The following is a 15,859-nucleotide window of genomic DNA, read 5'->3' as shown; positions in this document are numbered from 1 at the left end:
TAGCAGAATACATAAATAGAATATATGATAGACTAGCAGAATACATAGATAGAATACATGATAGACTAGCAGAATACATAGATAGATTACATGATAAACTAGTAGAATACATAGATAGATTACAAGATAAACTAGAAGAATACATAGATAGAATACATGATAGACTAGCAGAATACATAGATAGATTACATGATAAACTAGCAGAATACATAGATAGAATACATGATAGACTAGCAGAATACATAGAGAGATTACATGATAGACTAGCAGAATACATAGATAGAATACATGATATACTAGGAGAATACATAGATAGAATATACGATAGACCAGCAGAATACATACATAGAATACAGGATAGACTAGCAGAATACATAGATAGATTACATGATAGACTAGCAGAATACAGATAGAATACATGATAGACTAGAAGAATACATAGATTACATGATAGACTAGCAGAATACATAGATAGATTACATGATAGACTAGAAGAATACATAGACAGAATGCATGATAGACTTGCAGAATACATAGAAAGAAAACATGATAGACTACAGAATACATAGATAGATTACATGATAGACTAGCAGAATACATAGATAGAATACATGATAGACTAGCAGAATACATAGATAGATTACATGATAGACTAGCAGAATACATAGAGATAATACATGATAGACTAGCAGAATACATAGATAGAATACATGATAGACTAGCAGAATACATAGATAGAATACATGATAGACTAGCAGAATACATAGATAGATTACATGATAACTATCAGAATACATAGATAGAATACATGATAGACTAGCAAAATACATAGATAGATTACATGATAGACTAGCAGAATACATATAGAATACATGATAAACTAGCAGAATACATAGAGAGAATACATGTTAGACTAGCAGAATACATAGATAGACTAGCAGAATACATAGATAGAATACATGATAGACTAGCAGAATACATAGAGAGAATACATGATAGACTTGCAGAATACATAGATAGTATACATGATAAACTAGCAGAATACATAGAGAGAATACATGTTAGAATAGCAGAATACAAAGATAGAATACATAGATAGACTAGCAGAACACATAGATAGAATATATGATAGACTAGCAGAATACATAAATAGAATATATGATAGACTAGCAGAATACATAGATAGAATACATGATAGACTAGCAGAATACATAGATAGATTACATGATAAACTAGCAGAATACATAGATAGAATACATGATAGACTAGCAGAATACATAGAGAGATTACATGATAGACTAGCAGAATACATAGATAGAATACATGATATACTAGGAGAATACATAGATAGAATATACGATAGACCAGCAGAATACATACATAGAATACAGGATAGACTAGCAGAATACATAGATAGATTACATGATAGACTAGCAGAATACAGATAGAATACATGATAGACTAGAAGAATACATAGATTACATGATAGACTAGCAGAATACATAGATAGATTACATGATAGACTAGAAGAATACATAGACAGAATGCATGATAGACTTGCAGAATACATAGAAAGAAAACATGATAGACTACAGAATACATAGATAGATTACATGATAGACTAGCAGAATACATAGATAGAATACATGATAGACTAGCAGAATACATAGATAGATTACATGATAGACTAGCAGAATACATAGAGATAATACATGATAGACTAGCAGAATACATAGATAGAATACATGATAGACTAGCAGAATACATAGATAGAATACATGATAGACTAGCAGAATACATAGATAGATTACATGATAACTATCAGAATACATAGATAGAATACATGATAGACTAGCAAAATACATAGATAGATTACATGATAGACTAGCAGAATACATATAGAATACATGATAAACTAGCAGAATACATAGAGAGAATACATGTTAGACTAGCAGAATACATAGATAGACTAGCAGAATACATAGATAGAATACATGATAGACTAGCAGAATACATAGAGAGAATACATGATAGACTTGCAGAATACATAGATAGTATACATGATAAACTAGCAGAATACATAGAGAGAATACATGTTAGAATAGCAGAATACAAAGATAGAATACATAGATAGACTAGCAGAACACATAGATAGAATATATGATAGACTAGCAGAATACATAAATAGAATATATGATAGACTAGCAGAATACATAGATAGAATACATGATAGACTAGCAGAATACATAGATAGATTACATGATAAACTAGCAGAATACATAGATAGAATACATGATAGACTAGCAGAATACATAGATAGATTACATGATAAACTAGCAGAATACATAGATAGAATACATGATAGACTAGCAGAATACATAGATAGATTACATGATAGACTAGCAGAATACATAGATAGAATACATGATAGACTAGCAGAATGCATAGAGAGAATACATGATAGACTGGCAGAATACATAGAGAGAATACATGGTAGACTAGCAGAATACATAGATAGAATACGTGATAGACTAGAAGAATACATAGATAGAATACATGATAGACTAGCAGAATACATAGATAGGTTACATGATAGACTAGCAGAATGCATAGATAGATTACACAATAGACTAGCAGAATACATAGATAGATTACATGATAGACTAGCAGAATACATAAATAGATTACATGATAGACTAGCAGAATGCATAGATAGAATACATGATAGACTAGCAGAATACATAGAGAGAATACATGATAGACTAGCAGAATACATAGATATATTACATGATAGACTAGCAGAATACATTGATAGATTACATGATAGACTAGCAGAATACACAGATAGAATACATGATAGACTAGCAGAATACATAGATAGATTACATGATTGACTAGCAGAATACATAGATAGAATACGTGATAGACTAGCAGAATACATAGATAGAATACGTGATAGACTAGCAGAATACATAGATAGATTACATGATAGACTAGCAGAATACATAGATAGAATACATGATAGACTAGCAGAATACATAGATAGAATACATGATAGACTAGCAGAATATATAGATAGAATACATGATAGACTAGCAGAATACATAGATAGATTACATGATAGACTAGCAGAATACATAGATAGATTACATGATAGACTAGCAGAATACATAGACAGAATACATGTTAGACTAGCAGAATACATAGATAGATTGCATGATAGACTAGCAGAATACATAGATAGTATACATGATAAACTAGCAGAATACATAGAGAGAATACATGTTAGAATAGCAGAATACAAAGATAGAATACATAGATAGACTAGCAGAATACATAGATAGAATATATGATAGACTAGCAGAATACATAAATAGAATATATGATAGACTAGCAGAATACATAGATAGAATACATGATAGACTAGCAGAATACATAGATAGATTACATGATAAACTAGTAGAATACATAGATAGATTACAAGATAAACTAGAAGAATACATAGATAGAATACATGATAGACTAGCAGAATACATAGATAGATTACATGATAAACTAGCAGAATACATAGATAGAATACATGATAGACTAGCAGAATACATAGAGAGATTACATGATAGACTAGCAGAATACATAGATAGAATACATGATATACTAGGAGAATACATAGATAGAATATACGATAGACCAGCAGAATACATACATAGAATACAGGATAGACTAGCAGAATACATAGATAGATTACATGATAGACTAGCAGAGTACAGATAGAATACATGATAGACTAGAAGAATACATAGATTACATGATAGACTAGCAGAATACATAGATAGATTACATGATAGACTAGAAGAATACATAGACAGAATGCATGATAGACTTGCAGAATACATAGAAAGAAAACATGATAGACTACAGAATACATAGATAGATTACATGATAGACTAGCAGAATACATAGATAGAATACATGATAGACTAGCAGAATACATAGATAGATTACATGATAGACTAGCAGAATACATAGAGATAATACATGATAGACTAGCAGAATACATAGATAGAATACATGATAGACTAGCAGAATACATAGATAGAATACATGATAGACTAGCAGAATACATAGATAGATTACATGATAACTATCAGAATACATAGATAGAATACATGATAGACTAGCAAAATACATAGATAGATTACATGATAGACTAGCAGAATACATATAGAATACATGATAAACTAGCAGAATACATAGAGAGAATACATGTTAGACTAGCAGAATACATAGATAGACTAGCAGAATACATAGATAGAATACATGATAGACTAGCAGAATACATAGAGAGAATACATGATAGACTTGCAGAATACATAGATAGTATACATGATAAACTAGCAGAATACATAGAGAGAATACATGTTAGAATAGCAGAATACAAAGATAGAATACATAGATAGACTAGCAGAACACATAGATAGAATATATGATAGACTAGCAGAATACATAAATAGAATATATGATAGACTAGCAGAATACATAGATAGAATACATGATAGACTAGCAGAATACATAGATAGATTACATGATAAACTAGCAGAATACATAGATAGAATACATGATAGACTAGCAGAATACATAGAGAGATTACATGATAGACTAGCAGAATACATAGATAGAATACATGATATACTAGGAGAATACATAGATAGAATATACGATAGACCAGCAGAATACATACATAGAATACAGGATAGACTAGCAGAATACATAGATAGATTACATGATAGACTAGCAGAATACAGATAGAATACATGATAGACTAGAAGAATACATAGATTACATGATAGACTAGCAGAATACATAGATAGATTACATGATAGACTAGAAGAATACATAGACAGAATGCATGATAGACTTGCAGAATACATAGAAAGAAAACATGATAGACTACAGAATACATAGATAGATTACATGATAGACTAGCAGAATACATAGATAGAATACATGATAGACTAGCAGAATACATAGATAGATTACATGATAGACTAGCAGAATACATAGAGATAATACATGATAGACTAGCAGAATACATAGATAGAATACATGATAGACTAGCAGAATACATAGATAGAATACATGATAGACTAGCAGAATACATAGATAGATTACATGATAACTATCAGAATACATAGATAGAATACATGATAGACTAGCAAAATACATAGATAGATTACATGATAGACTAGCAGAATACATATAGAATACATGATAAACTAGCAGAATACATAGAGAGAATACATGTTAGACTAGCAGAATACATAGATAGACTAGCAGAATACATAGATAGAATACATGATAGACTAGCAGAATACATAGAGAGAATACATGATAGACTTGCAGAATACATAGATAGTATACATGATAAACTAGCAGAATACATAGAGAGAATACATGTTAGAATAGCAGAATACAAAGATAGAATACATAGATAGACTAGCAGAACACATAGATAGAATATATGATAGACTAGCAGAATACATAAATAGAATATATGATAGACTAGCAGAATACATAGATAGAATACATGATAGACTAGCAGAATACATAGATAGATTACATGATAAACTAGCAGAATACATAGATAGAATACATGATAGACTAGCAGAATACATAGATAGATTACATGATAAACTAGCAGAATACATAGATAGAATACATGATAGACTAGCAGAATACATAGATAGATTACATGATAGACTAGCAGAATACATAGATAGAATACATGATAGACTAGCAGAATGCATAGAGAGAATACATGATAGACTGGCAGAATACATAGAGAGAATACATGGTAGACTAGCAGAATACATAGATAGAATACGTGATAGACTAGAAGAATACATAGATAGAATACATGATAGACTAGCAGAATACATAGATAGGTTACATGATAGACTAGCAGAATGCATAGATAGATTACACAATAGACTAGCAGAATACATAGATAGATTACATGATAGACTAGCAGAATACATAAATAGATTACATGATAGACTAGCAGAATGCATAGATAGAATACATGATAGACTAGCAGAATACATAGAGAGAATACATGATAGACTAGCAGAATACATAGATATATTACATGATAGACTAGCAGAATACATTGATAGATTACATGATAGACTAGCAGAATACACAGATAGAATACATGATAGACTAGCAGAATACATAGATAGATTACATGATTGACTAGCAGAATACATAGATAGAATACGTGATAGACTAGCAGAATACATAGATAGAATACGTGATAGACTAGCAGAATACATAGATAGATTACATGATAGACTAGCAGAATACATAGATAGAATACATGATAGACTAGCAGAATACATAGATAGAATACATGATAGACTAGCAGAATATATAGATAGAATACATGATAGACTAGCAGAATACATAGATAGATTACATGATAGATTAGCAGAATACATAGATAGAATACGTGATAGACTAGCAGAATACATAGATAGAATACGTGATAGACTAGCAGAATACATAGATAGATTACATGATAGACTAGCAGAATACATAGATAGAATACATGATAGACTAGCAGAATACATAGATAGAATACATGATAGACTAGCAGAATACATAGATAGATTACATGATAGACTAGCAGAATACAGATAGAATACATGATAGACTAGCAGAATACATAGATAGATTACATGATAGACTAGCAGAATACATAGATAGATTACATGATAGACTAGCAGAATACATAGATAGAATACATGTTAGACTAGCAGAATACATAGATAGATTACATGATAGACTAGCAGAATACATAGATAGATTACATGATAGACTAGCAGAATACAGATAGAATATATGATAGACTAGCAGAATACATAGATAGATTACATGATAGACTAGCAGAATACATAGATAGATTACATGATAGACTAGCAGAATACATAGATAGAATACATGATAGCCTAGCAGAATACATAGATAGATTACATGATAGACTAGCAGAATACATAGATAGATTACACGATAGACTAGCAGAATACATAGATAGAATACATGATAGACTAGCAGAATACATAGATAGATTACATGATAGACTAGCAGAATACATAGATAGATTACATGATAGACTAGCAGAATACATAGATAGAATACATGTTAGACTAGCAGAATACATAGATAGATTACATGATAGACTAGCAGAATACATAGATAGAATACGTGATAGGCTAGTAGAATACATAGATAGATTACATGATAGACTAGCAGAATACATAGATAGAATACATGATAGACTAGCAGAATACATAGATAGAATATATGATAGACTAGCAGAATACATAGATAGAATACGTGATAGACTAGCAGAATACATAGATAGAATACATGATAGACTAGCAGAATACATAGATAGAATACATGATAGACTAGCAGAATACACAGATAGAATACATGATAGACTAGCAGAATACATAGATTACATGATAGACTAGCAGAATACATAGATAGATTACATGATAGACTAGCAGAATACATAGATAGATTACATGATAGACTAGCAGAATACATAGATAGATTACATGATAGACTAGCAGAATACATAGATAGATTACATGATAGACTAGCAGAATACATAGATAGATTACATGATAGACTAGCAGAATACATAGATAGATTACATGATAGACTAGCAGAATACATAGATAGATTACATGATAGACTAGCCATTGTAGCGACTAGATAGCTGGAGAAAAAGAACAAAAGTAAATGACATAGGGGGTAATTCAGATCTGATCGTAGATGTGCTAAATGTTGCACATCTACGATCAGTTTCTCTGACATGTGGGGGGACGCCCAGTACAGGGCGTCCCCCCACAATAGTGCAAACGTATTGCTTTTTATCTGCTGAATGGCTCACTACAAGCGCAGCTCCTGCGTGCTGACAGATGGCTACGGCCGCCACCTGGGTCGCAGCGGATGCGTGTGACTTCACACAGCCGCCCAGCCCCCCCCCCCCCGGCAATGGTCTGTACACACCTGTGTTGTCTGGACTGTGCCCCGCCAATCGCATTCTAACACCATTGGCATGCCTCCTCCTGCCCCGTGACTGCCTCTTCAATCAAGCAGAGGCGATCGCAGTCCTGAACTCGTTTAGCATCTCACTGGGCTCCAGGAGTCACAAGCGATGTGCGGTCACACTCCATAAAAGGATTCAGACTGCGATCACTGCCGCTGCAGCGACCTAGTTTCAATTAGACTAATAAACCACTACTTAAACTTCTGGTGCTTTAAAGTATTTGTAATTAATAAATAAATAATTAGATAGATAGATAGATAGATAGATAGATAGATAGATAGATAGATAGATAGGTAGATAGATAGGTAGAATCATGCAAACACTTTAAGACAAAAATCAATGGGAAAAAACAGCAAATACTCACTGAACTAAGGAGGTCATTCCGAGTTGATCGCTAGCTGTCGTTGTTCGCAGCGCATTGATGAGGCTAAAAACTGGCACTTTTGCGCATGCGTATGCACCGCAATGCGCACGAGCGACGTACGGGTACACCGTCCATTGTGGTTTTGCAAATGTTCTAGCGAGGTTTTTCTTCACACTGATGGCCGCAAGAAGATTGACAGGAAAGGGGCGTTTCTGGGTGTCAACTGAGCGTTTACAGGGAGTGCTTAGAAAAACGCAGGCGTGCCAGAGAAAGCGCAGGAGTGGCTGGGTGAACGCTGGGCGGGTGTGTGACGTCAAAAGCCAACCCTCCAACGTTAGATTCAACACACAGGAAGAGTAAGTACATGGCTGGTCTTGTTTTGCACAAAAAGGTTTTGCAGGCGCTCTGCTGCACATGCGTGTGCACTTCTGCTAAGCGAAAATACACTCCCCGGTGGGCGTGGAAATGCATTTGAAAGTGCTGCTAAGAATCCAATTAGAACTGAATAATAATTATAGAGGATGCTCTCTATTAGGTGACGCACTGAGGCTCAGATGCAATTAATAACAATTTTACTAATATTTAAGCACAACATACACGATAAGATTAAATGAACAGTCATTAAAAACAATTAGCAATCCTGCTCATAAATTAATCAATTAGACCAACTCATGGCAAAACTAATCTCTGGGGCTAATTCAGACCTGTTCGCTTGCTAGGTTTTTTTTGCTGTCCTGCATTCGCATAGTCGCCGCCCACAGGGTAGTGTATTTTAGCTGTGCAAGTGTGCGAACGCATGTGTAGCAGAGTTGTGCAAACAAATTTTGTGCAGTCTCCGAGTAGCCCAGGACTTACTCAGCCGCTGCGAACACTTCAGCCTCTCCGGAACCGGAATTGACGTCAGGAACCCTCCCTGCAAATGCTTGAACATGCCTGCATTTTTCCAAGCACTCCCAGAAAATGGTCAATTGACAACCACAAACACCTTCTTCCTGTCAAATCTCCTTGCGAACGCCTGTGCGAATGGATCCTTCGCACAAACCTATCGCTGAGCGGCGATCCGCTTTGTACCCGTGCAATGCGCCTGTGCATTGCGATGCATACGTATGCGCAGTTTGGACCTGATCGCCTGCTGTACAAAAATGCAGCCTAGTGGTCAGGTCTGAATTAGCCCCTCTGTCTCTTAGTGTAAGGTGGTCTAAGGTGTAGATAACTAGAAATGGATATACAAGCTTTATACCAATCAGTCTAGCCACAGGCAGGACACAGAAATACTGGACCTTTAAGTGTATTAAAATATGATACATCTTAATGGTGCAATTTGCATTCACAGACTTTGGGTAAATGAAGGGTTCCGGTATGAAAGATAGACAGTGTCTAGTTAGACAGTCAATAGATAGACACCATATGTTAGACAGACATTAGGTCGACAGCGTCAACAGGTCGACAGGGTCAAAAGGTCGTCAGAGTCAAAAGGTCGACATGGAAAAGGACGACAGGTCAAAAGGTCGACATTGCCAAAAGGTCGACATGAAAATGATCGACATGAAAAAGGTAGACACCTTGTTTTTTGCATTTTTGTGGTTTGTGTGGATAGTTTTGTCATCTGGGACGCCCAATTGTAGAAAGGCATGCCCTCGCGGGGCTCGCTTCGCTCGCCATGCTTCAGGCACTGTGGCTCGCTACGCTCGCCACAAGGTTTATAGCCAACTCTATGCCGACATGGATAGAGAAAGTATGAAATAATCCAAAAATATGTTACATAAAAAAAAACATTTGTCTATCTTTTTTATGTCAACCATTTTCATGTTGAGCTTTTGACCATGTCGACCTTCTGACCTGTCGACCTTTTGACCCTGTCGACCTAATGTCTGTCTAATATATGGTGTCTATCTATTGACTGTCTAACTAGACACTATCTATGTATCAAACGGATAGGAAATGTAGTGCTGTTGTAGTTTAATCCTTATGCCCATTGGTATTTTCATTTAGCACAGCAGCAGGTGTAGGGCAATTAGCCTCTCAGATGAATTGCTCTTTATCAGCTTAATGGGGGCAGTGAGGGTAAAACTCAAATTTTTACTTATTCACTACTTATGGTAAGTACACACTAGACAATTTATATTGTACGATCAGGACGATATTGGTTGGATCATACTAAATATATAGTTCACATCATGTAGTGCGTACGCATGTGTGTTCGATGTGTGCACCCACGCACCATCAGCAACATTGTCTGTTGTCCTCCATGCAGGTTCAATGGACATCGCCAATGAGGGCTATGCTACTGAATGTAGCATGCCCCCTCCCTCCTCCTGCTGGTCCATTGCTGCCAACACTGGCAGGTGTGTATGTGCCCAGCCCGGTTCCAATCCTGGTTCCGATATCGCCAGGTACACACATCATGTAGTGTGTACTCAGCTTTAGTGTATGTCGCTGATTAGGATTTGTGGTTCTGATTCAGATGTGGATGGAAGTTCTATCCCTGTTGCTTCCTTGGAAGCAGGAGCGATACACTACAATGTAAATGCAGCAGGAGGCGTAAGTGATGTAAGTAGATGCCTCCTGCTTGCATTAATGATCCATGCTGTGTCCTAGAATGTAACATTAGATAACCTGCGACACCATTGGCTGGCTGCTTGACCAATGGGGTTGTGCAAGTTGGCTGCTGCAGTTCCTGCAAAGAGGCATCTTCCAATGGAGATCCTGGCCTTGTCACTACCAAAACAGAGGCAACATTTCTGTAGTAATAGTGCATCCAACAATGCAGGACACACATTGCACATGTGAGTATGGGTCCAGTGCATGCACACAGTACAGAACATTGGTACTTTGCAGCATGTGCCATAGATACAACAGGACCTGAATCACACCCTGTGTCCAGAGAATATCAGCCGGAAGGTTATCTGGTCTCTCCTTACTGACAGCTGTTGTAGGTCACACAGCCCTCCAAAGAATTGTTGTCAATGGTTGCCAGTGGAAACATGATGATGCAGTTGGGACAGCACCCAGCTCTCTCTGCACACACCACAGTAGAATGTACACTATGTGGTGAATGCTGTTAGAGAGACAAAAAGGCTTCTTCTGATGGAGAAGTTTATGTATATCCAGAGCCATGTAGCTGTTGTCATACAAGCAGGTTATGCTGCTGATGAAGGTGATACACACACTCAGTGGGCTGTCACAGTCATGTAATCTTTAGTTTAACCAGTAAGGCTTGTCCACATATCTGTAGTTAAGTGGATAGTCTGCACAATGGCAATTTTTAGTGAAATAATACATTTGTGTTTATCGTTCCTGGACAGGTGAGGAATTGCTGTTCTGATAAGATAGAATCAAGATGAAATTTGGTAGCAGGGGCACATGACCTCAACTAGTAATCTAAAACCAGATGCATTGATGGTGGATACTGGATGCAGATCTAATGGTTACATAGCAGACATGGCTTCACAAAGGTCTACAAAAATGATGTTCATCAAAATGAACTACAAATTATAGGAGGAATACCTTTGATGTGAATTACAGCAAACATACTTCTGTATTCATGGATTCCAGTGGGGTTGATGAAGATATTAACAAGTGATGAGGATAACGTTCCAACTGTAAGGATGATTAACTACAATGTTAGCCTTAAGCCCATTGGTAGCTTGGTTTAACCAAACTGCAAAGATGATTTGTTTTTGTGGGGGCCCAAAAGAACCATGCACTTCAGCCACAAAATTGTCAGTCCCTGTCACTGAAGTGCTTGGGTTGTTAAACTGTTCATGCCCTTTTAATATCGAATATAAGGTTGGGTAGGAGTTACCCACTTTTCAGTACAGGCTGTGCAAAGATTGTGTGTGTGTGTGTGTGTGTGTGTGTGTGTGTGTGTGTGTGTGTGTGTGTGTTTGAAAGGCAGTTTAGCCATATATTACTGTACTTAAGTATTTCTACTTAGTACTAAATGTGGGTTTTGGCCCCGAATCAAAGTGATATTAATAGAAAGCTATATTCTGATCACATGAAAACAAGGTTACAAGTCTCCATGCAAATATCACCATTATGTTACTATAAACTTATTAATTATTCATTTCTTTTACTAGCCTGTTACTCTGGCTTGAAACACTTGTACTGGCATGAGGCCTGTGATTTGACATTTGGACTGGATCCAGTTTCCTGGTTAGAGATGTTTGATATTATTTATCAACTTATTCATTCATTATTCATTTTCAATTTCTTGAACTAGCCTGTTACTCTGCTATTACTCTGGCTTGAATTGCCTGTGTTGACCTGTGATTTCTGATTTGCTGGATTAAGAAGTGTTTTGGTAATATATTGTCTACTGGGCTTTTAGTTTTAGGCTATTAGTTCTTGACTAATGAAAACAATCTGAGAAAAAATATGAACTGTTCACCTATATGGCGCAGTGCTGCCTGTCCACTATAAACACCAACGTAAAAATCACCGTTTTTACAGAAACAATGTACAACAAAAAATGGAATGGTATTTATCTATGTCCAGGGCGTATATAAGACATTCAATATAAAAAATACATCCCTTTTTACTGAAGATGAAAGGTATCCTTTGTATGGACACTTGGGGGTTTCTCTGATTGAATTTTTCTCCTCTCAGGGTACCGTACAGTTATCCCAATTTTCATACAAATGAAAGAAGAAAAAAAAGACAAATGTGAAGAACAGTTTCGCACAAATCCAGATTATTTCCACAGTACAGGTACTAGGAAAAAAGGGCGTACCCCACTCACACAGAGACAAGTGAGTGGAAACCCATAAAGGTATTTTTGACAATTAAATTTCCTTTTAACATTGAAGTGGAGATTTCAAAGTGTACCCAGGACTCACACTGAAGGTGAGATAGTAAATCACATAAGGGTATCTTTACAGCCTGTCGGATGCGTACCCCAATTTACACAGAATGGAGATAAGACCTACATATAAAGGTATCTTTTTCAGGAATCAATTATATGCTGAGTGGAGGAAAATTCAATCAGAGAAACCCCCAAGTCTCCATACGAAGGATACCTTTCATCTTCAGTAAAAAGGGATGTATTTTTCATATTGAATGTCTTATATGCGCCCTGAACATAGATAAATACCATTCCATATTTTGTTGTATAATGAAAACATTCTGTAGGGTCATAAAGTTTATTAAACTGCCATCTTGTCTGCCACTGATGAGCCACTATGTTTCATAAATGTACTACATTATATGCTGCTCTGTCTCTTAGTTTGGCGAGCCAGCGCACTGCAGTCTTTGGCCAATATTGGTGAAAACAAATTTGTAAGCTATGAGGTCGTCAACATTGACTGGAAAATAGTATTATTGATGTCAATACTATAGAAAAAAACAGAACCAAATGATGTAATTTTAGCTGTTTATATCAATTTTTAAAGAGATCAAAAACCAAAAGTTTGAGCGTAGTTTTGCCAAAACAAAGATTTAGAACAAAAAAAGAAACATGGGGTTCTACGTACATCTCTAGTAATAATAGGCTAATAACATATGCAAAAAATGTGTTCTTATGGGAAAATATTATAGTAAAACAAAGCAATGGCCCTCATTCCGAGTTGATCGGTCGCAAGGCGATTTTAGCAGAGTTACACACGCTAAGCCGCCGCCTACTGGGAGTGAATCTTAGCTTCTTAAAATTGCGAACGATGTATTCGCAATATTGCGATAACAAACTACTTAGCAGTTTCAGAGTAGCTCCACACTTACTCGGCATCTGCGATCAGTTCAGTGCTTGTCGTTCCTGGTTTGACGTCACAAACACACCCAGCGTTCGCCCAGACACTCCCCCGTTTCTCCGGCCACTCCTGCGTTTTTTCCGGAAACGGTAGCGTTTTCATCCACACGCCCCTAAAACGCTGTGTTTCCGCCCAGTAACACCCATTTCCTGTCAATCACACTACGATCGCCGGAGCGATGAAAAAGCCGTGAGTAAAAATACTATCTTCATTGTAAAATTACTTGGCGCAGTCGCAGTGCGAATATTGCGCATGCGTACTAAGCGGATTTTCACTGCGATGCGATGAAAAATACCGAGCGAACGACTCGGAATGAGGACCAATAGGTATAACATAACAATAAATAAAATTATGGTTCCATAAAAATGTACTCAGATAACATAAGAGAAACAGAATGTAGTCACTATATTGATATTGTTGAAATGTTGACATTGAACCTGTCAGCATGTGCAGAAGGTCGACATATTCACAATTTTGATATTATGCATGGATCAGCAGTTGAGGGTTAGGTAATGGAGGGGGAGGGTTAGGCTATGGGAGGGTTAGGGTTAGGCTATGGGAGGCGGAGGCTATGGTTAGGCTATGAGTGGGTTAGGGTCAGGGTTAGCCACTAGGGGGAGGGTTAGGCCTAGTAATACTCACTGCAAGAAGCCACACAGGATCCACCAGAAGTCATCATGATATCACTACCAGACCCAGAAAACAGCTGGAGCTACCAGACCAAGAATACCAGGTAAGTTTACCAATAGACTACCAGGGATGTTTTGTTGACATCCTAATTATGTTGACATGAATGTCACTATGTTCAATGTCGACATGCCAAAATTATGAATATCAATATGATGAATGCTGATAAAATATACCACACCCAAGAAAAACTCCATTAGCTATTTTCCTGTGTCTGTGCCCTGTGTGATCTATGACTTGTACTGAGAGAATAATTTATATTACCAGAGAAAGGTCTTACGTAAGCTGCTGCAGGCTACAGTCTGTGTGTCTCAGTCCCTCACACAGAAGCTTTATTCCGTAATCCTCCAGAGCATTCCCTGAGAGTACCAGTCTGGTCAGAGAGCGGAGTGTAGTAATAACAGAGCGGAGATCATCACAGCAGGAGGAGGTCAGATCACAGCGCCATAACCTGATGAGAGATGAGGGATCTGCATTATATAATTTCTTATTGTCATAAACCAATGAGCAGTAAGACAAATTTAAATGTTAATGTAGATACCATTACTCGCATATACTGTATATACTGTATATCAGCTATTAAGCTGCAAGTGTATGTCATGGAGAATGTTGTTATTGAGTAACTCAGTGGTTCTCAAACTCAGTCCTCAGGACCCCACACAGGCCATGTTTTCCAGGTCACCGAGCAGCTGCACTGTGTATCACCAACTGTCACATTTTAAATATCCACAGGTGACCTGGAAAACATGAACCGTGTGGGGTCCTGAGGACCGAGTTTGAGAACCTGTGGAGTAACTGATCTAGGTGCAGGCTCAGAATTACTTCCACATGTCATTGCTGCAACCGATAGTGTCATCTAAAGACAAGATGGTATTACAGTGTCTGCAGATGCTCAAAGCGGGCACCTCAGTCAGACGCTCACTTGTACACCAAGGGAAGGGC

General features: G+C 36.5%; 1 protein-coding gene across 2 annotated transcripts in view; it reads right to left on the bottom strand.

Moving 5' to 3' along the window:
• The window catches only part of LOC135054721 (NACHT, LRR and PYD domains-containing protein 12-like), a 411,740-nt gene that overhangs the window by 206,912 nt on the left and 188,969 nt on the right, over nucleotides 1–15,859 (bottom strand). For both annotated transcript variants that reach the window (XM_063958010.1, XM_063958009.1), the window contains one exon: nucleotides 15,198–15,368. In XM_063958010.1, coding sequence (XP_063814080.1) covers nucleotides 15,198–15,368 — 171 coding nt within the window. The remainder of the gene's footprint in view (nucleotides 1–15,197; nucleotides 15,369–15,859) is intronic.

The sequence above is a fragment of the Pseudophryne corroboree genome, chromosome 3 (assembly GCF_028390025.1).
Source record: "Pseudophryne corroboree isolate aPseCor3 chromosome 3, aPseCor3.hap2, whole genome shotgun sequence".
NCBI lineage: Eukaryota > Metazoa > Chordata > Amphibia > Anura > Myobatrachidae > Pseudophryne > Pseudophryne corroboree.
This window is presented reverse-complemented; position numbering and strand designations above follow the sequence as displayed.